The sequence below is a fragment of the Solea solea genome, chromosome 18, assembly GCF_958295425.1.
Source record: "Solea solea chromosome 18, fSolSol10.1, whole genome shotgun sequence".
Lineage (NCBI taxonomy): Eukaryota > Metazoa > Chordata > Actinopteri > Pleuronectiformes > Soleidae > Solea > Solea solea.
Window position 1 is genome coordinate 10854218 of NC_081151.1, and position 21990 is coordinate 10876207.

The window sequence follows — 21990 nt, forward strand, 5'->3', positions numbered from 1 at the left end:
TTCAGGGAGGTCATTAGAAGGAGAATTTCTTACATTTGCACACACACCAGTGTAATAAGGCTGTTGGCATCACCCATCGTTATTACACACCTGTAGTAAACACACGTCACATCTGCACCCAGGAAGCAATGGGGATTGGTTACCTTGGTCAGGGCCACCTCAGCCAATTCTTCGGGAATTATACGTGGCTTTCTGAAAATGAATGTTGACGGAGAACTCGAGCAGCAGGTGCTAACAAAAATATATTTCTTTTTCATAATAAAACAAATTTGTAAAATGAATCACACTTATCAAGCCAAAATGATGTTTCTTAATAATGGAGGGAAAAGGGGAAAAAAGGACACACTCACTGCACGACTCCATTGTAATACTGGAGTGGCACAGTGATTGTGTGAGAGGTGTTCTTTTTACTTTTCCATTTTCATTACATGTCTTTTGATCTCTTAGAGGCTTTGTTAAATGTTGTGCGTGCACATGGAGTGCATTTTCTTTTTTTCGTTTTGTCGGCCGTGAAATTTGTATTTAAAAACAAAAGCGAAGCACATAAGGATGAAAACCTGTGTGTTTGTAATCACAGGAACGGGTCGGGTCGCAAGGTTTATTATTCCTGTCGCCCAATCAGGTGACGGTCATGGATGGAGCCCATCATACCATACCATTTTACTCTGGTACCCCAAGGGAAGGGTGCCAAAGAATGGAACCATACTATATACCCACCCAAACCGGTCCACTTGATGGAAACATGACAGTGGTGTTTTATTGTCAGAAGTTACACAGTGGATCTTTAAGCAGCTAAAAAAGTTTTCCTCGTCAGAGCGAGCATTCATGTCAGACAGGTGGGACTATGACTAGGATTATGTATCAGCACCTTATACAACCAAACGTAAAAAAAACCTATCCCTTTAACACCAGTTTTCCAAAACAAATATGCAAATTTTACAGCTGATTGCTGTTACCAACAGTTTCTCTATGTGCAAAGACAGAAACAGGAGGAGATACTACACACAGAAGAGGCTTCTTAATGTTTTATATCACAACACCTACAAAATTACAGGTTTTTGTCTGCCGGGGCGACCTCTAAGAACAGCTGCAGGAATAATGTTAACTTTGTCAACAGGCCTGGGCAGAGCTTGAAATGAATGAAGGGTATATAGACAAGGATTCCACTGAAAATAAATAAAGATACATAGAGGTATTCAATCTGAGGATTATCTATGATGGGGGCCAGCACAAGGAATACTGCTGCGACAAGGACCAGGATGGGGAGTATAATGGGAACCTATGGGCAGAGGAAGAAATAAGCATTACAATAATCTGTGATTCTACTCCAGTGTTTTAATTGATGCACAAGATGAGTTAGTATTCACCTTGTATGGCCTCGGGAGTTCTGGCTTCTTTATCTTGAGATAGAGGAGTCCACACATGGTGATGGCATAGAAAAACCAGGCAGTGAAACTGACAACAGCAATGAAGATGAATGTCAAACAACTATGATGATAAACAAATAAATCAAGAAACAAATTCAGAGCCAGCCTTTACCTGAAGTAGTTGACGATACTCTGGAAGTCTCCAGGGATCAGCACCACCAGAGAGATAATGGTGGTGAAGATCAGAGCTGGGGATGGAGTCAGTCTGCGCACGTGAGCCATGGAAAGAATGTCTGGCTACAAAACAGACACGACTCTGTGACAACCACAATAATCGAACAGGCCTTTTCTTTCCCCAGAACTTAAAAACATTCTTACCATATGTCCTTCTCTGGCAGCAACAAAGCACACGCGACCTCCACTGAAGAAGGTGCCGTTCAGTGAACCAAAAGCAGACAATGCTGCAGCCACAGACATGATCCACCCCCAGCTGCCTAACACCTTATTCCTGTGTGGGAAAGTGGAAGCGTTCACATTTTTTAAGTTTCCAAATGTATGCAAATGAAAATCAAAGCCCCTTTGGTGCTTAGTGTTATTACTATTACATCCATATTATGTCAGACCATTACCCACACTCACCCCCAGGTAACTGCTACCGCGTTGGAGGACATGAGCTCTTTAGGCGTCATTACCGTCAGATAGCTCACATTCACCAGCAGATACAAGCCAGTCACCAGAGAAATGGCTATCACAACAGCCCTTGGGAGATTGACCTGGGACAAAAAAAAAAAAAACGAACAATGATAACAGGCTTGAATCAATGATGTGCAGGTTTGCATGATTTAACCAGAACCCTGAACATAGTGCGCCGTAAACATTCAGATGAAATGGCTCATAATATAATGTATAATATCCTTTTTTGAGAAGAAACTATTCATGAAGATCTGAATAAATAACAAACCCACTGTTCACGCTAGACTGTCAGCTCCATGCAACTGTTTTTTTTTAGGTATAGTAGTGTTTTAAGAGCTTGTGTCGCCCAGCGTCATTCCCTCAGTGCACACAGGAAGTGTTTCATTCACGAGTGAATTCTACTGCTCAGAAAACCCAGTCTTCCTGTCCCCGCCCACCCCTGTGCTGCTGCTGTATATACACAAACATTCCCTCAGTCAGGTCTGGTAGTTTTGCTTGACAGAGCCCAATGACACAGCATGCAGTTAATGTTACATCATTTCTGTTCACAAAGACCATCAACAGCAAAATTGACCAAAACTAGCGAGCCAAATTATCACTTGTGAGGTAAGCACGACAAGAATGGGGTTAAACCAAGCAATTAATGAACCACAAAAGTCAAAGAACAGACTCCAGCTAAAGTTAGCCCAACTTTTGTTAATGTAACAGGTGGATGAATGGGAACCGGCCTCTCCTTTGTTAATAAAACACAATAGAACAGATTGCAGCTAAGTTAGCCAAACTATAACCTGCTAAGTCATGGTGCGTTCCATTTGTCGAATTTCTGACGTCATGGGTATTCCTTATACAAGAAACATCCCCAAAGTTGGATTTCAAACTTCTAAACTCAACCTTGCAAACTCACCGACTCCGACATGGGATTCCAAGATCGCTGACACCATGCAAACACTGTTACTTTGACCCTTAATAGCACTTCCGTTGCATTTCTTTCACAGTAAGTCAGCTGTACACATATTGTTTAATTTTTAACTGTAGACAGGCAACAGAGCATCATCCCCAACAGCCTTCACCTTGGTTCTACAGTGAAGGGACACACAGCAGGGACCAGAACCAGCTCCTCAATGAGAGGGTGAGGCAGATACGTTTTACAATTGACGCATGCATCACCCCTTCATCTGAGGTCCTGGAAACAGCAAACACATGGCACAGACACAAGGAAAGACAGATCGAGAAATTGATTAAATTATAATCAGGATGCAATAACTTCTGTTACACCAAAGAACTGAATTGAAATAAGACAGAAAGAGCCCCACTGAGACCCATCATTAGCAGCAGCATCAACTCAGTGACATACAACATTGCAAAACATCTAGCCACAATTTTAGCACCTCTGGTTGGCAACACAACTCACCACATCAAGAAAACCCAGGACTTTGCAACCAAAGCCAATTAAACTGGACCCGGAGGAAACCGTGGTGTCGTAAGGCGTTACATCTCTCATCGCAAGCATTCCCACCACAGAAGCAGGGGAGGATGACAAGGGAACGGCTCATGGAAGACACCACCCTCTGCTTGACCTCTGCCTGACCACCACCACCACCACCTTCCAATACAACAAAGGTTTCTTCAGGCAAAAACATGGGTGTGCCATGGGGTCACCTGTATCTCCCAACCTCTACATGGAAGAGGGAAAAAGCAGAGCTTTGGCCTCTTACACTGGAACTGCACCTAGCCACTGGTTCAAATACGTGGATGACATGTGAGTCAAGGTCAGAAACTGGAGCTGGAACTCTACAGAACCCATCAACAGCAAAGACAAGAACATCTAATTCACCCGTGAAGACTTACTTACTTACCTTCTCATTTCTCTCCAGTTATTTCAGCCAGTGCTACAAAGATGTCAAGGGTAAAGCTAAAGTGACCATGTGACATCTAACTACCAGGACAATCACCTGAGACTGAAAACTTTTCATTAATCCCCTTTTTGACAACTCCTGACATTAATGTTTCCTATTAATTCCTTTTCTTAATTCCCCAATAAAATAGAACAAATATATTTTTTCTCAATACCCAGGCGACACCAGCAGGCCTTGAAGACCAACAGGAAAGCGACCACTGGACCATCTGTTGTCTGACACTTTTACCAGTGGAGAAAGCACTATAATTCTGTCACTCTAACATTTAATAATTACGAGGTTTGCTCATACACTGAATTATATTTAAGTCTGTTTTGCTTTGCGTTAGTAGGATTATTGGTTGCTGCATCTTTCTTTGACTTTCCTACTCCTATCATCTTTCATGTTTCAAGAGTCAGAAGTTGAAGCTAAAAGCCTATTAAAGACACGGTAGCCTTGGGCAAACTATTCTCACACACTAATATCCTTCACACAGAGAAATAACATGTGGACATGACCCAGTAGTTGAGATTTTTCTGTGTATCGTGAATCACTGATCTAGACCCATCAGCATCAAGCACTCACTCACCCCCAAGTAACTGCTCCTGTGTTGGAGGGGACAAAACATTTTTTATAATAACATACTTTGATCAACATGTGCAGATCTGCATGATGAGGGGTTATGAGTGGATGAAATATCTGTTTTTCGATCTTTACAGATTAATTGTATGATTGCATCATAAATGTGTTTTTTGATCATGAACTATATACCATTCCTGATCAAAACAACCACTTGTATTTCAAAACTCTGTTAAATATCATAATGAATGTCATCATTATTGCAACATAATGCAATTTTTCACTTGAACAGCACCCTCCTAGACTAGACACTAATTGGTCTCCAGGTCATTTGAGTTTGAGACCCCTGATATAGAGTGTTGTTGGTGATGGTTGACTTCTCAGTGAACTTGGGGGGTAACATCACTCCCAGTTCTGAGCACGATCTAGGATGTGGAGGAGCATGAATCAACCCCTGCTTTGTTAATAACAGGCTACAGCTAAAGTTAGCCAAACTCAAGTGTAAAGTGGAATTTTCTTTTCTCGCAAAAAACTAAAATTAAGAAATAGACTAAACGCTGGACCCAAATATGCATGTTGCTATTTGATCTTGTAGGATTGAACTGGGGTGCAATATTTAAAAGCAAGCAGGTCTACTCATCACATTAAGGTGTCACAAATTTAAAAGTAGATCCCTATATAAAAGGCTTTGGGAAACACAGATTCTAAAGCAGATTCTTTCACCCTACCAATATAAATAGAAGCAACTCTGCAAACCCTGAGATAGTAGGTGAGACAACTGTGAAATACAATTTAATGGTTCTGTACCTTCACCTTAAAGTCATAGTCCACATTTAAGTCCCTGTTGCCCTCATGCATTCAGCTCAAGCTGCTGACTGTGTGACAACTGTGAACAATAACCAACAGACAATTAAACCATTGGAAGTCAATTATTGACCTTCTCATTTGTCTATGAAGGCGAACATGGTTCTTATTTTTAACACAGCTCAGAACAACTGAATAAACAGTGACTCCACTCTGATCACATATACTGGTACAGTATATGCAGAAGAACAGTATGTCTGATTTTCCTCCGACTGAGTACCACCAGAGGAAGCTCACACACCACAGATGTGAACTTACATCTCGTGATATCTTTTATTTACTGAAGATTTTCATCATTTAGTGTTTAATCATTTAGTGATACCGACAGACCTACACGCCTCATATAGATAAGGGGAGTGCTGGCACTCGTTGAGGGACTTGAGAGACTGCTGCGTATAATTATTATAGACAAGCAAAAAATGCACAATCCAACTTCATATACTCACCTCTGGTCTCTTCAGCTCCTCTATAACATAGTTCAAGTTGTTCCAACCAGAATAAGACCAGAGTCCTTGATAAAAAGCCATGCCTAGAGTGCTCAAAGAGACCTGGGTCCCTTTAAATGCATTCTCAACGCTCAGATTTTCTACGATGACAGTACTGCTGTGGGTGAGCTCGACTACCCCTCCGATTACTATGAGTGTCAATGTCACTACTTTGGCCACCAGGAAGACCACCTGGATTCTGACAGCGAGGCGTACATTCAAACAATTGACTATGGAAACAACCAGTATAGCCACAGCAGCCACACACTTGACCACCTGCTGTGGAGGAGGGCAGTCTATGTAAAGAGGTGCTGTGGCATATTCTGCGATGCTCATTGCCATTGCCGAAGCGCCGAATGGCTTCACAACCAAGGTAAAAGTGACTGCGGCAAAGAAAGCAGGGAATGAGCCAAATATTCTCAGAATGTAGATGAACTCCCCACCAGATTCAGGAATGACGGTGCCGAGCTCTGTGTAGGAAAGTGCTGCCAACATAGCTACAACTCCTGACACAGCCCAGATCAGCAGACTGGCTCCAGGGCTTCCCACATAGGCCAGTAAAAACTGTGGGGACATGAATATACCAGATCCAATCATAGATCCCGCAATAAACGTTATGCCGCCAACGAGCCCGATTTCCCGTTTCATTTTCACACCTTCCGGTCGTTTGTCCGCCATTGCTACGCTAAGCAGAGAGAACAAAATCCAGGCAACGAACAAGAGCAGACACTCGGGCAAAGAAGTATTCAGATAATGAGGACAAAGCGAGTCACACATCATAGATGATTATAAACAGGTTATGGGTGTGTAAAGTGTTTATTGTAGGTGATTTAAATTTAAAATTAACTTCACTGTGGTTTGCCCACCTCTGATTAGGATCTTTTTTTATATTATGTGTGTATTGTACAATTTACAGTAACTCTCCTGCCTTGTTTACCTGTGTGACTTATGCACGCTATATAAATAAAATAGGATGTATGACAAATCGAAAAATAAAACATCTTTGTGGGATTTCCCAATAAGATCAACTTACAACAAAAAAATGATGATTGTCACAGTAGAAAAGTTAACTTTGAGAGGCTTACTTCTGGATGTTTCAGCTCTTCGGTTAAATAATTCAAAGTGTTCCAGCCATCATAGGACCACAGTCCCTGATACAAAGCAAGACCAATGGAGTTGGCATCAAGGTTTGTTCCCTCAAAGGAGTTCTCAAAGTTCTGTGTGTTGCCCTGGAAAAGCATCACAACGCCTCCGAGTATAATCACTGCCATTGCCAGCACTTTGACCACCATGGTAACCACCTGGATGGCAGTGGCCATGCGCACACTCAGACAATTAATAATGGCAAGCATCAAGATAACTGCTGCGGTCACACATTTCACCAGCACTTGAGGAGGGGTGCAGCCAGGATAGAAAGGGGCCACAATGTATTCCCCACAGGTCAGGGCAATTCCTGTGGCACTGGCGGGCCTCATGGCAGCAATGAAGCTGAAGACATACATGAAAGCCACCACTTGCCCCACTGTCCGTAGCATGTAGATATACTCGGCTCCAGATTCAGAAATCACTGTGCCCAGTTCAGCATAGCAGAGCCCCCCCAGCATGGCTATCAACCCACAGCAAGCCCACATAACAAAGAACGCCCCAGGGCTGCCAATAGTGGATAGCAAATACTGGGGACTTATGAAGATCCCAGATCCTATCATGGTTCCAGCGATGAATGACACAGCTCCAACCATCCCCACTTCCCTCTTCAGATTGAGCTTCTGATCACCCTTCTCCATTGCTTTTGAGACGAGCTGCTTCCTAAAAAAAAAACTACTCCGTTTTTCAGCTCTTCGACTATTTATTGACATAGCTGTCAAGCCATGACCAGTGCCAGCCCTGACGTCACTGGGCCGTAAGCAATTTCTCTTTCAGGTCTGTTAGGCTCATAAATGATTAACATCTCATACAGATCCACAAGTTCTAAAGTGTTACGTAGATTTTATTTACCAACTTAAAGGAATGCATTTACATGGACTGGATTTAATCATATCTATTCCATCTCGGATAATCTTTATGGTTGCATGATGAAGTCCACAGTGATAAAAGTCAACTCCACAAAAGAAAACCAATACAACTATCTTTTCATTCTGTTTGATGGAAAGAGCAGCTGGTAGCGACGTTGCTGTTGTTTTTTTTTCTTCCTCTTATTATTGTATAGCACTGTAGTCTAAACTTGGCCATACTTCGTTCCAGTGAATTCCTGCGTTCCTTTACTTACCTCGGGACGTTTCAGCTCTTCAGTCACATAATTCAGATTATTCCAGCCATCGTAGGACCACAGTCCCTGGTAGAAAGCGATACCGATGGAATTGATGCCCAAATTTGTGTTCGCAAAAGAGTCTTTGAAGTTTTCATCATGGCCTCTCGCAAGCATCACCATTCCTCCTATTATAATGACCACCAGGGCAAAAACCTTGGCGACCATGAAAAACACTTGGACTGACATTGAAAAACGGACATTTAGGCAGTTCACGGTGGCTAGAGTTAGAATTGCAGTTGCGGCCACACACTTCACCAGTATCACTGGAGGGGCGCAATCTGGGTAGAAAGGAGCCACGACATACTGAGCAAAGCTCAATGAAATGCCGACGACACCAGCAGGCCTCACAAATAACACAGAGCTGAAGATCAACAGGAAAGCGACCACTGGACCTGAGGTTCTGAGGATGTAGATGTACTCTCCCCCCGACTCTTTTATGACAGTGCCCAGCTCAGCATAGCAGAAAGAGGCCAGGATGACGAGCAAACCACAGCATGCCCACACCACCAGGCTGGCTCCAGGGCTGCCGATGGTGTAAAGCACCGTCTGTGGGGACATGAAGATCCCAGATCCAATCATTGTCCCTCCAATGAGGGACACGGCTCCTGCCAGCCCGACCTCTCGCTTCAGACTGAGCTTCTGCTCCTTGTTGTCCATAATCCCAACTGTTCCAGACCATCTGTTGTCTGACACTTTTACCAGTGGAGAAAGCACTATAATTCAGTGGCCAAAGTCACTCTAACAGCCAGGGAGTTAATAATTACGAGGGTTGGTCATGCAATATGCATACAATGATGGCCCTGCATCTTTCTTTGACTTTTCTGCTCCTCTCATATGTTTAAAGATACATAAATAGTTTGTGGTAAACTATTTTCGAACATTAACATCCAGAGGAATAACATGTAGACATCACCCAGTAGTTCCAATTTTTCTGTTTATCACGTACCAAACCATTCGGCATTAATGCAGGAACTTTTCTTTTGAGTGAGTAACAACATCAATAGCCAGATGAGCATTAGCATCGGACGTACGACTTTAAATTCCTTTGGCTTAAAATTCCTCCAGGGCTTTTGCTGGAAAACAAAGCATCACACCTTTGTTTCATTGCAAACAGAATTACCAGTTAAATCAGAATTCTTGTATTTCCAAAGAAAGAGAAATAAATAAATGGAATGCAACTTTGTGCACTGTTCACAACATCTTAATAATTAACAGTTTTTTATGATCTTCATCATAAAACACTTAACACAATAAACACCTTTCCTTCCTCATTCACGCCTGAATAGCTGTCGCAATTGTGTCATTGAAGCCTCAATTCAGGGTCATCCTGAACTTCTTCATACGTGGCATCCAGACGTGGGCAACATATTTATAAAAAGCTTTGAGATCCAGACACTCAAACCATATTCAGAGGAAGCTTGAGCCACAACCTTCTAGCAATAAGTAAGATTACTTTTGTCTTTTGGGGTATGTCTCTACGAGGTTGCACATCTAGAGACCAAAATCTTTGCCCATTGTTCTTTGCAAAATAGCTCAAGCTCAGTCAGATTGGATGGACAGCACTTTCCAAGTCTTTCCACAGATTCCCAATTGGATTTAGGCCTGGGCTTTGACTGGGCCATTATAACACAACTGTGTAGATTTAACATGGGAGGTCGGATCCTTCCTCTGATCAGTAAAAAGAAAAAAAAACACACACTCTCGGTCATGGAAAATGGAAATACTGTATATATTTATTTTAATATAAAGCAAGGAAGTGAAATCTGACCACATGTGGTCAGATGCCAGTTATGAGCTGGGCCTTGGGAGTAATGTCACAACCTCATAAAGATTTACATGATCTGTAAATATATAACATGGACGTAGTTCCTCTGGTGTGTGTCCAGTTGCATCACAAGGCTTTACCTTCTCCTGTGATAAAGAGGTGAACGCTCTTATTGGAGTGCAGCATCTGTCCGGCTCGCTGGGCTCCGCAGATGGCAGACAACTTGTGAGCGTCATAGCGGGAGTAGAGGGAGGTGCAGGTCCAGCTGGCCTCTTCCCCCTGAGCCCCCGCTGCTAGCATGTTACACATCTCACTGTAGAAGTGAGGGAAAGAGGGCAACCCATAGAAGATCAGGTTGTGGATTCCTTTGATTGTGTACCTAAAGAACAGAAGGCAAATCAGGGTTTGCCATTTTAGGTGACAGACATTTTAACAACATTGAATGCATTTTAATTTTGCAGACATACAAACACTATCACCAAGCATTTACTCTACAATTTAATCAAATATTACTCAACTTTTCAATCCCTATATTGGAATAGTTTCCAATTATTGCAACACAAGCCTGTAATTAACACCACAAACATGAACTGAACAGCCTCTTGTACACATAACAAACAGGCTCGTTATACCCAGCACTTTTTGTATATCAAAGTTCACAGTTTTTATAATGTGGTTGTACAATAATGTGTCTTACATAAAGTAATATAAGACAGGTAGGCACAAGCTCAAAACATGGCTGCCTCCAGGAAGCCAAATTTCCTTTCCACTTTCGTAGTTTATTTTGATTAGTTGGGTATTTGGCGTTTTATTTTGAAAATACATTTTGATGCATTTACATTACGGCACCCAGAAGTTGTCCATTATATGGTTTAATGTGTGGTGTGTGGTTTTTAGTGTGTAAAACCCTTTGTTAAGTGAGTGTTAGGAAATTATATCAATAGCAAAACATACCGGAGTCAGGAAAACATTTTCTCAGTGTTAAAGTATTTTTGGGGAAAGGATCCACCAGAACTTATTGGCCGACGCAATGTTTTGAGCAGAAAAGCATTTGCCAAAAGATCATGTTGATCCCGTAAAACTGATGGAGTAGCTTTGGGTGGTTATCAACGTAATGGGGAAAAGAGATCAGCATATTCCTAAGATATCATACAAGTATGTATGCTATCTTAGGTGGTGTAGATGGTGTAGATTATATGGAGGTGAGCGTTGTGGTTAGTAAGCACTATATAATTTTTGCCTGATACCCCTGCTGGCAGTGACCTTGTGCCTGCCCCTCTCCTGCTGCTCCTACGCACAGGGAGAACACGCACATGCAGCACAGTCATATGTATGTAAAACGCTGACTACATGTCAAGTACCTCAAAACAACCATACTTCACAAAAGATGATCTATTCCTTGAAATTATTGGGTTTTTTTCCAACTTAAAAGGGTTTTTGAAGGACACTGCACATGAGTAAAGCAATAAGAGCAAGAAGATTGCGAGGTCTAACCTGAAAAACAGATAACGTATCATTGATGATAAGTTGAAAGGTAATAAAGATCTTAAACTCCTCACTTATTATTCAGCAACTAAGCATCAAATTTGGTCCCATTGAACAGTCTGTTTCAGCAGGACAATGCTCCTGCTACACCCAACCCAACATATGCAGGCTTTTTTCTAAACCAGATGACAGGGGGCGCTCTGCCCTCTTTATTATACTATTATTCCCCTTTGCTATGTTATGTTGCTATTGTAAAATATTGCACAATACATGGCCCGCGACCTTTCACTTCAACAGATAAACTTTGGTGCTTGTTTACAGAGATGTTAACTGCCCATCTTTTGAACTCAAATTTTCAAAAGCTCTGTAAAGACCTCACTTCCGCACTATCCCTCCCCCAGTAGGTCGCTCCGCTTCCACGCTATAAATGTTGCTCTCGTACACTTTTTCGAGAAAAAAACCCCTGACATGGAGGATTTCAAACAACTGACCTCTTGTAGAAGTGGAAGCGTTCAGTGAAAAGCACAAACTGCCTCTCTCCTTTCTGGAAGAAGTGTCGGACTCGTGACACCTCTGATTTGGTGGAATATTCGCAGATGGTGCCGAAGTTGATCTCCTTTTTCTTCATATAGTTACGCAATCGGATGTAGTCAAAGTAAGATGGGATGTAGATCAGAGTGTGGGACATGACTGAGTCCCTGTACTGAGGCAGCACTTTATCTACAAAGAAGTGAAACCTACAGGTAGGTTGGGAAACAGAAAAGGGAAAACAAATCTTAATAAATATTGTTGAGAATAACCAATCATTTGTCACAAAACCCCAGAAATAGGACAATAGGACAATTATGACCACTAAAGAGAGTTATTGTTCCTTGAAATCACATAACAAAACCCTGAAATATGACACAAACAGTCATAAAACTCCAAAATCAACAAATGGAATATACTGGTGTACAAATGCACAAAAAAACAGAGTGGAAGTTTCGTCTGCAGCTGCACACTCACAAATTTTTTGACGACTACCATAGGGTCGGAGCATGTCGCTGCGAAATTAGGCAGGTGGAAAACCACGCGAACCACAGTGGAACAGACACACGAATGAGGAAAACGTCTCCCTAACAGCGTCGACATGATTATGGTTCGCCTTAAGGAGGATCTTACCTTGCATCATGATCAATGAAGCTGTGAGAGGAGAACATTTGAAACACATGAGGCAGCTGAACCAACACTTGGCAGATGGAGCCTGTTTTTGGAATGTTCTTTGTGGCAATCTGAAAAACATCAAAAACATATTTCATAACTGGAAAATCTTATCGCAGAAAACAATACCTGAATTAAATTATGTGAATTGTAAGCATGTAACCGTGGAAGTGGTTATGCTTGATTTTATCCTGATTTATTTGCTATATCACATAACCTACTGTCTAATCCCATTTCTTATTTTTACCCCTTACCACAACCGCTTGCCACTTGGGGTCAGGGTGCAAATCTAGCTCTATGTAATGGGAATGTCACATGTCACCACATAAGCAGTAGAAACATGTTTCTGCAGGAAATTCAACATGATCAGGACACCCAACATGTGCATGACAATGTGCAAAACGGACGGTTGGGCTAAGTGGCAGGGGCGAGGGGTGAACTGAGTGTGAGAACTGAGAACGAGTGCAGACAAACAGATATGTAGCTGCCCCTGACACTGTGTCTTGACCTTTTAAGATTCAGTGTGATACGAAGGGTTATCTTGGGGTAAATACAGCAGCAGACAACAGTATCAACAACAGCTCTAAGTGTCACTTCTGTTTCAACCACTGAGCATTAACTCAACCTGTGAGATAATGTCTGCCTCTTAATGACAGGTTGACCTAAAAATGTAGTCTATAATCATTGTTCAGCCTCAGGAGGGGAGTGGAGTGACGTCGAGGTTAAAGAGCATGACTTGCAGTACCTGTCCACGATAGTTGGCACAGTGTTTGGTGAGGATGTTGTTGATCTGTGGCTCTTGGATGGAGCTGAACACCAGCGTCTGTCTGAAGTGTTTGGTCCAGTTGTTCAGGTTCCACATCCTCACTCTGGAGAAGTCCACACCATGAGAGTCAAGCGGCTGCAGGTTCATGTGCTTCATCACATGCTGTTGGGAAAGACAATGTGACACTTTATATGAAAATCACAAACACATGCGACACCTCAAAATAATCTAAATTATTTAACTGCGGGCTATTTGCCACAAAATATTTAACGTTTCATCTGTGTAAACTCATATGCTAATTTGGGGTTAAAAGTGTGGTCCTAAATGCTGAATTAAAAAAAGAATAGTTCAGGATTTTTGAGGTGAGATACTCGTCGTTGCTCGTTGCTCGCTTTGCGTTGCAAACTTCATAATGGAGAGATAAAGCAGCAAACATTAAGATATTGTTGACTTACATAATTGTATTTTTTTGGAGGTGAGCCTTTTTGTTAAGTGGCTAAAATCTGTTTTTCCTTCTGTTTCTGCTGTTGGGCAACCATGTGTAGCATAGTCAGTGTTGAAAATGTGTACCTCATACAACCACACTTGTATTATGCTTGTTGGTCAGCAGATGGTGCTCCATCTTATAATTTACGCTCTGAAAGGGAGATGTAACCATCACACAGTTAAATACCATTTCTGTCACTATTCTTACCAGAATGTGTTCCCAGTTCTGCATTAGGAAAACATCTGCCTGGTCCAGCACCAGCAGCTCAATGGAGGACAGGAAGTCATAGTCTCGCATGCTTTCGCCTTCAGCTCCCAGCACAGTGCGCAGGCCCAGCGGAGACGCAATGATGATGTCTGATGAGTAGAAGGGGGAGTACAGACGTATGCTGCTTCTTACAATGGAGACACCTGGTGACGAGAGAGGACACAAAGATGGTCAAAGACAGAAAATCTTTGGACGTTTGCCAAAAAGAATTGTTACATTTTCTTTCAAAGTGTACCTATCCTGAAGTGATCGTCAACATTGCCAGAGAAGATAGTGTGGTAATCATCTGGTCTCTGCAGATTTGTTGGTTCTGCCTCTTGCCCAAACTCATCCTTGAACCTCTTCTTGTTGCTGACCACAATCTTCTTGCCTTTGGTCTCCAGAAGGCTGATGAATGTCTGCACCACTTGCAGAGCTGTGCCTCGAAACGGCACGAGAATCAGGACCTGACAAAGTCATAAAAGTGCAGCTGAAATTCGGCTGGAAACTTAATTTTGTTAACCACTGACTGTCTCATAACAAGTTCCATACAGAAAATCATTTTTTTTAGCTAATGGAACACTGGAAACACTGGTCTACTGTTGCCATGTTTGGCAAGAGAGTGCTGTAATGTAAAATCTGTGATTTTCTCCATGGATCTTGGTGTAGAAGTGAGCGGTTAACAAAGTGACACAAACTTCTGTTTCCAGTCAACAAACACTGTCTAACAGCATAAAGTGGACAAACATAAACCCAAACATAGTACATTTATACAACATTTAGTAAGTGAGCTAAAATGTTTTTTTTTCTAGCAGCCATGTTTTCAGCGAGGGCAAGTATTCATCTCTCAAGCGAGTTCTGTCTCTGACTGAGTGCCAATACCTCATATTGATATTTCAAATAACCTCACCTATACCTTTAAAGTAATCACATGACTAAAAACTGAAAGGATATCAGTATTTTCTGAAACCACTGTAATCAAAAATCTTTGTTTCAACATTTGTGACTAAAACTGCTATAAGATAACTCGTCCATACTAAACAAATTCCTTAAGAGTAATTAAAGATGTTTGGTTAAGCCACAGAACATTCAGAACATTCAGTTCACAGTGGTTTACCTTGGGCCGGGTCAGACCTTGGTCTCTGGGTTCATCCTGTGGCTCAGCTCCAGGTTTAGTCTGAATTTTCTGTTCTCTTAGCTCAGCATTGTGAGCTAGGACGTGCGAGTTGGCCTTCAGTACATGGTTGAGCACATGCACACAGTATGCACTGCGGACCTGAGAGCCCTTGTTCAGAGGACACGTCTCTGGATAGTAAAGGTCCTTGTAGGAGCCCATGAGGGCCAGCAGTTCTAGCTGGAGAGGGCTGATCTCGTCAGTTACACCCTTAGAAATAGAGGTCTGGTTAAGATCCTTCCAACTGGACTCCAAGAGCTTGTGGAAAACAGGAAGGCTTGTGCCTTTCTGAGAACCAACAGCTCCATACTTGTCCAGGGGATTGGTACAAAGCAGGGAACCCAATTTTGGCCACTAAGGAGGACAATGGCAAATATATATATGAATCAATTTCAATCTCAAAGCCTCAATGGTAAATTTAATCAACCAAATAATGTCATTAATACCTTGATCTGAGTCTTGGCTTTGCTGCTAGATGTTATCGTCTGCACATCCTCTTCACTGAGCTCAGTGTCCAAATGCTGTAAAAACATGTCTGCAAAAATACACAATGTAGTCACATCTTAGTCCACAAAACTGGTGCAGTGAGTTTAATTGAACAATAATAAAACCACTCAAAATGGATCTTAAATGTTTTCAAATAAAGAATGAAGTGTGCTATTTTGATAAAACAACCCCAAAGCTTTTATTTTGAAGAGACTTTCAAAATATTGCAAATAAATTCACTCCTTCCTTACCTGTACTGTCATCTTGCTTCACATTGCTTTCAGCGTCCTCTTGTTCTCCATCGCCCATGAAGTTGGTCTCCAGACAGAACTGGGACTCATGCTCCTTATCTACAAAGTCTCCATCTGCTTTCTCCTTCTCCCCCTCCCCTTCTACTGCCTCAATGAGAACTTCTTCAGGAGCCGCGAGTTCCTCCTCTCCCCCTTCAACTTCATCACCATCCTCACCGTCCTCACCGTCCTCACCATCATCTCCAACTCCATCACTGTCCTCTGCGATAAACAATAGCACAACAGTATTCAGTCACATTCAAATACAGTCCCGGGCCTCCGGCAATGTGTTCAACTGTTGTGGAAATAATTGACACACCTTCATCAAGAAGCTCTTCCTCTTCACTGCTTTCCTCATCGTCACTGTTGCTGTCCCCTTCACGTTGGCTGAGAGTAGAAAGAAGTTTCTGGTAGGCTGTTGTCTGCTCTGGCTCGTCCTCTTCCTCCTGTTGCTCCTGCTCTTCAGGCTCAGTGTCCGATGTTTCAGGACTTGCTAGCTAGAGCAGAGACAAAGACACGACACATTAATATCATAAAACACAACTATTATTATCAGGGTACTGTTTAAAAAAATATTAGAGCTGTCACTAGTTTATCAGTGAGTGACTTGGCTTTTACAATCATCATCAACTGTAGGTCATTGTGTGGAAATACTCACCAGTTCCACTATTTCAGTTCTTTCTGTTTTTTCATTGTCTCTGTAAAATAATGGGGGGAAAATCTATATGGTCAAAAAATACTTGAAGACAACAAAGTCGTGATGACACACTCTTGCTTTAGGTTGGCTTGTGGACACTTAAACTTGTATTTCTAAATGACATGTAAAGTATTTCTAAATGACATATAGAAATACAATTTAGGTGATAAAAGCTTGTGCATGCAACACTTTAAGGAGCCTACGTCTAGAATAATGTCTTTTAGAGGTGCTAGTAAGTCAGAAGTACCCCTAAAAACCTCATAATTTCTTTTATTTTCATGTATACTTTTGCATAAACTTTTACTGCACCGTTATTATGAAGACAATCAAAACATTGTTCATAAAAGAGATCTATTCCCTTTAACCAGGGGCAGTGCAACAAGGTAGGCAAACCAAACTATTGCCCGGGGCCCTCAACTGAGAGGGGGCCCTAGAAAATAACTAGAAAAACACTAGTAGTTTTGTGAGAACTCCCTTATATTCTATAATCTGCTGAGCTCCATAGAGACACAGCCTGCAGTCTTCTCTTAAATAAAGCTTGTCATCTTCTTTTGATTCTTCCTTCATTATTGCTCTTTGGTTACTGTATCAAATCCCATTTATATGTAGAATTTATTAGTGAGCTACACTGTTTTTTGCTAGTATGACTTCAAACTAGTTAGAATTGCAAAGCTACCTAACCCAAACACTCCGTTTTCGAGAATACTAGCCAGATCAGCACTGTTAAGCTTGGTGGAAATTAGGTAATTAATGGGAGAAATTGTGAAACACTGAATTAACTGCTATGCTGGACCTTCTTGTAAACTTTTAACAAAGTTTTAATTGAAATGAATATGGTGGGAGCAATTTAAGTGGGGCCCAAGGTGTCTCTTTATATTGGGGCCGCAAAAGTTAATTAACGGTGCCGGTGGTAAAGCTCAGTAGCAGTTAGTGTACATATTTGTATATATAGATTGGTGACATGTGACGTGTTTTCACGATTAAGATTACTATCATCTGATGCTGTGCTATTTCTGCTGCTAACAGATTTTCTAATAAGCCACAATTTCGAAACACCTTATATATACACACGTAAACACGAACTCAATTCTGCGTTGTGGCGAATACAATTTTACCAGGAAACTCGAGAAGAACATACCGAAATCACCGTTAATAACAAGGGAACACGTTTGCTTGCTAACTAATAACAACTGTGTACAACCACATTAGCTAGTTGGCTAACAAATACATTGCATGAACGCTTCCTTATAGAAAGCCCGCGGTTTGCTGTGATACTCACAAATCATGGCATGGATGTTCCTCTCCAAATTCTTTCAAGTGTTTCTTCTGTTTCTTTGATAAATTCGTGAAAAGTTGCTTCGTCTGCCTCCTCTTACCCATGTTGACAATGTGCTGCTACACATGTGTTTGTACTGATTCGCTGGTGGCCGTAGTTTGGTACTGACACTGTTCTACTACCCTCTGCAGGACCGGAGTGGTATTACACATTTACAGTGTACTTTTTAGATAACATGAAATGAGGGAAGTGATCCTCTCATTTCCATGAGACAGATGTTTTAACAGCTCCTTCAGTAATATTTTCAAAATAATTCAAGATTGAGATATGAATTTATGTAAAACAAGCTGATATAAAGGTTCTGTAATAATCCACCTGGCCTCTTTCAGAGCAGCCATTTTGATATGTTAATGTTAGGAAAATAACAGGTGTAAATAATTAAATTAATGATGGTTTGAGGGAACATGTTGATTCACTGTCACACTGTCCTGACTTACACACACTGAACAGAGCCATTGTTAATGTTAATCAGAAACACCTGTGTTTTTCATGCTAAAAATGCCCGTTTTGGCATCTGTAAGGGATTTTGCAATTTTTTTAGTGAGGTTCACTCACTCTTTCAGTGATGAATCAGAGGAATATTATGCTTTTATCTAGGTCCATATAAAGCTATTTTTTAAGTCAAGTAGGTAAATATTAGAGTAGGCGTGTTGACACAGGCATTTTGAAATAGTCACAGGAAAAGGAGATGGGTCAGTGAGGTTACATTTCACAGCTAAAAATGTTTGGTAGTTTTTACATCATTTTGACTTATAATTATAATAATTATTATCTATTTAAAAACTTTTATTTGTGGCCTTTTGCTTGCCTCAATTGTGTCAGTAGTCTAGGGCTAAGGTCAGATGAGGGTGAAAGTGCAACAAAGGTTATCAGCAATGCTTGTTAATGTTCAGTCAAACCTATCACCCAAAGAACAGCCACTAAATTTGTCATCTATCTGCTGTTTAAAAGTAACCTCGATCAATTATTGAACACAGTAATATCAATTTACTGTTTGCCTCTTTTAGCTGTTACCATGGCAGGAGCTCATCCATTGTTAACCATTTGGGTGTCTAGTTTTGGGACGCCGGGTATTTTCAGCTCCTTCTCACACGTCACTTAGGATATTATTGTGTGATATTTGCATTCTCACGATGGCGTAGGCTAAACGAGGGTGTCGGGCTTTTCTGAATGGGACAAGAAACATGTAAGACGTTGTTGTGTTCAGATGGAGGGGCCAAAAATGAAACAGGAGAAAGGGAAGGCTGCGAAAACAGTCAGGTTTAGAGTAGCATCTGCCAACAGTGGCCGGGTGCTGACTGAGGTGTTCAAGGATGAAACGACCTGGTGCGGCTCAGTGTCTATGGACTCAGTGGACTCTGACTGCACCAGCACACCAGAGGCAGAACAAGGGAGCTCACTTCCCACCAGCAAGGCCAACAGCCACCTGAACGGTCTGCCGGTGGAGACTGCTGTGGACGAGAGCGGCTCTGAACCCGATGAGCTGCTTTTGTACGCCAGTGCCAAGAGAGATATGCGGTTCAGCAACAAACGCGTCAACATCTGCAGCAAGAATGGGACCATACGAGGAGTGAGGAACAAAGTCAGCGCAGGCCAAGTGCTTTTCAACAATCTCTCCAACATGTACTCTGTAAGTAGGTGGAACTGTGTTTATAAAATCTATTCTTTATAAGTTGATTTCATCAATAATCAGACGATCTACTGCACCTTTTCTTCTTCATATTTATTAATATCTCACCATGTATTTAATTTTATATTTGACGATTTTATATTTTTACTATTTATATTGCCTTTACTTTAAAGCTGCTAAACTGTCTTTCGCTGTCCTAAAAAACAATGACAATAAAGAATTTCTGATTTTTTTTTCTGATGTGCCTCAAAGAAAGTTAAAACTGTAGTGCGTAGCTTTTCATAATCAACATGACTCTCTCTTCTCAGTATAGCCATGTTTAGATCTTGTGTCACTTGGTGACATTCCTGTGCTGCATACAGGAAGTGATTTGTTTTATGTCAAGACAGATTTTATTTGTCTTTTTTCTATTATTCTGTACTGCACTTAAACTTGGTGTAGTGGTTAGCTTTGTTGCCTTTGCAGCAAAAAGACCTGGGTTTGTGACCCGGTCAGAACAACGCATGTGTGTGGGTTTTCTTCGGGTTCTCAGGCTTAGCCCAAAAACATGCAGAGGTTAATTGGACACTCTAAATAGACGATGAACTGGAAACCTGTCCAGAGTGTACCAGTCCTGCAACACTCAGGAGGATACAGCCGTAGATGTTGCATGATAAATATAAAGTGAAACTTGGAGTATGCCTGAGTGAATACACACAAATGCTCCCTCAGTCGGTTCTGATAGTTTTACTTGACAAAGCAATTTTTTATGATGGCAGAATAATAACATCAACAACAAAAAACACACCAAAGGTTAGGCACTGCAGCTTTAAATCTCAGAGTCTCACATTAGTTTGTTCAGTCATGTTCCATGTTGTCTTTCTCTTTAAGACTTCCTTACGTCATCAGAAAAGGAGACCATGGGAGAAGGAGTGAAGGAAGATTGGAAATAGCAGTTTTTATACAAGAAGGAAACACCTCTGCAGCTTCAGTGTGGACTTTGTATGACCGTCTATTATTGTGACAATGGCCCCAGTCCTTTGGTTCAGAGGATTAAAAACAATGAAGTTGTAAACATTGCACAAGTGGTGTCTTTTAACCACATATTCATGCATGTAAACAAATGTCAAATCTGTCATATGAACAATTTCTAAATGTGTAACACACAAGAATGATTTTTGTAGAAGTATTGTCCATGCATGCATATCAATGACAGCAACCATGTTGTGACTGGCATCTAAGCAAACTAAACGATTCCTCTGGGAACCATTTCTGAAATGATTTTTGTAACTGTTTTTCAAGAAAATGCATAATTATGGCCCATCATTTCAGATAGATTTGTTTTCATGACTAATACATCCATGTTTTGTATTCATTTTTCAAAGATATTGACAACAGACTGGATATTCTTCACATTAATTCGCCTCCATAATTCCATGTATAAAAGTTAAACCTATAAAGTGTCCTTTGGTAGATTTGTATTTCTGTCCTTTTGCTGCGTTTCAGTCGAATTCGTTCTTTGGTTCACTGGGTTCTGGCAACAGTTTTTTTTTGGGATACATTTATTTCAATCAACATCCACAACTGAAATTCAACAGTTGTAAACTTTACTTTACTTTTTCCCTTTGTTGGCTTCTATTGGCAGCTATCTATCTTTTTTCTCTTTTTCTCTCTCACTATATATATATATATATATATATATATATATATATATATATATATATATATATATATATATATATATATATATATAGTATATGTATATATCTTTAAAATATCTTTCTTTTTTAACTTAAGATAATTTTGTCAAAACAATCTAGGAATATGCCCTACCATAGTTTTAGAAAAAATAGAATAGTTCTGTTTTTTTAAGCATGGTTGCATGAGATATTGACACAACATTATGACTTTGTCCAAACTCATTTATAATTTATGATTTATAATGACTTGACTGCTCCAGATTTACGACACCGCATAAGTCCGTTTTTCGGCTGGACTTTCCCTTTAAGTAAACTCATTCATGCCTCAGCCTCTCACCGTGTACCTGCCTCACTCAGCACCATGGACAGCGACACCGCCTGCTGTCCATAGATCACCCCCCTCACCCTCACACACACACACACACACACAGTGGTCGCACACTGAGGGGCAGGGCATGTTCGTTTTTGTACTGACGAGCAGCAAATACAGCACAACCTGCGATCATGTTACTGCGGCACTGACAGCAACACCTCATAGAGCAGCAGGACGCAGGCTTT

At 41.1% G+C, this 21990-nt stretch overlaps 2 protein-coding genes across 4 annotated transcripts; both read right to left on the reverse strand.

Annotated features, from left to right (window-relative positions):
• Nucleotides 1-1012: 1012 nt before the first annotated feature.
• zmp:0000001267 (b(0,+)-type amino acid transporter 1) lies at nt 1013-8906 on the reverse strand. 3 transcript variants are annotated; one of them, XM_058615100.1, is made up of 6 exons: nt 8150-8906; nt 2007-2140; nt 1746-1875; nt 1540-1664; nt 1368-1455; nt 1013-1279 (listed from the first exon to the last, which is right to left on the reverse strand). In XM_058615100.1, the coding sequence occupies exons 1-6, from the start codon at nt 8846-8848 to the stop codon at nt 1049-1051; spliced, it is 1407 nt and encodes a 468-aa protein (XP_058471083.1). In that variant the 5' UTR covers nt 8849-8906; the 3' UTR covers nt 1013-1048. The 3 variants fall into 3 exon arrangements, with proteins under 3 accessions (XP_058471083.1, XP_058471082.1, XP_058471081.1); XM_058615099.1 differs by lacking the exon at nt 8150-8906 and adding an exon at nt 6969-8033; XM_058615098.1 differs by lacking the exon at nt 8150-8906 and adding an exon at nt 5845-6729.
• Nucleotides 8907-9896: 990 nt separating this feature from the next.
• utp25 (UTP25 small subunit processor component) lies at nt 9897-18219 on the reverse strand. The gene is made up of 12 exons (XM_058615097.1): nt 18067-18219; nt 16749-16788; nt 16410-16587; nt 16052-16312; nt 15761-15849; nt 15258-15668; nt 14397-14607; nt 14102-14304; nt 13387-13569; nt 12603-12712; nt 11933-12178; nt 9897-10335 (listed from the first exon to the last, which is right to left on the reverse strand). The coding sequence occupies exons 1-12, from the start codon at nt 18165-18167 to the stop codon at nt 10083-10085; spliced, it is 2286 nt and encodes a 761-aa protein (XP_058471080.1). The 5' UTR covers nt 18168-18219; the 3' UTR covers nt 9897-10082.
• Between the last annotated feature and the right edge of the window lie 3771 nt (nt 18220-21990).

Bases quoted from the DNA above. Each gene is read 5' to 3' on its own strand.
- zmp:0000001267 (XM_058615098.1), bottom strand. From the start codon at position 6,663: ATGATGTGTGACTCGCTTTGTCCTCATTATCTGAATACTTCTTTGCCC. The intron at 2,141-5,844 runs GTGAGTATATGA...TTTTTGTCCCAG, and splicing joins AGGAGCTGAAGAGACCAGAG to GTCAATCTCCCAAGGGCTGT. The intron at 1,876-2,006 runs GTGAGTGTGGGT...TTTCCCACACAG, and splicing joins GCGGTAGCAGTTACCTGGGG to GAATAAGGTGTTAGGCAGCT.
- utp25 (XM_058615097.1), bottom strand. From the start codon at position 18,167: ATGGGTAAGAGGAGGCAGACGAAGCAACTTTTCACGAATTTATCAAAG. The intron at 15,669-15,760 runs GTATTAATGACA...TGTCCTCCTTAG, and splicing joins AAGCCAAGACTCAGATCAAG to TGGCCAAAATTGGGTTCCCT. The intron at 10,336-11,932 runs GTCAGTTGTTTG...TCTGTTCTTTAG, and splicing joins CGCTTCCACTTCTACAAGAG to GTACACAATCAAAGGAATCC.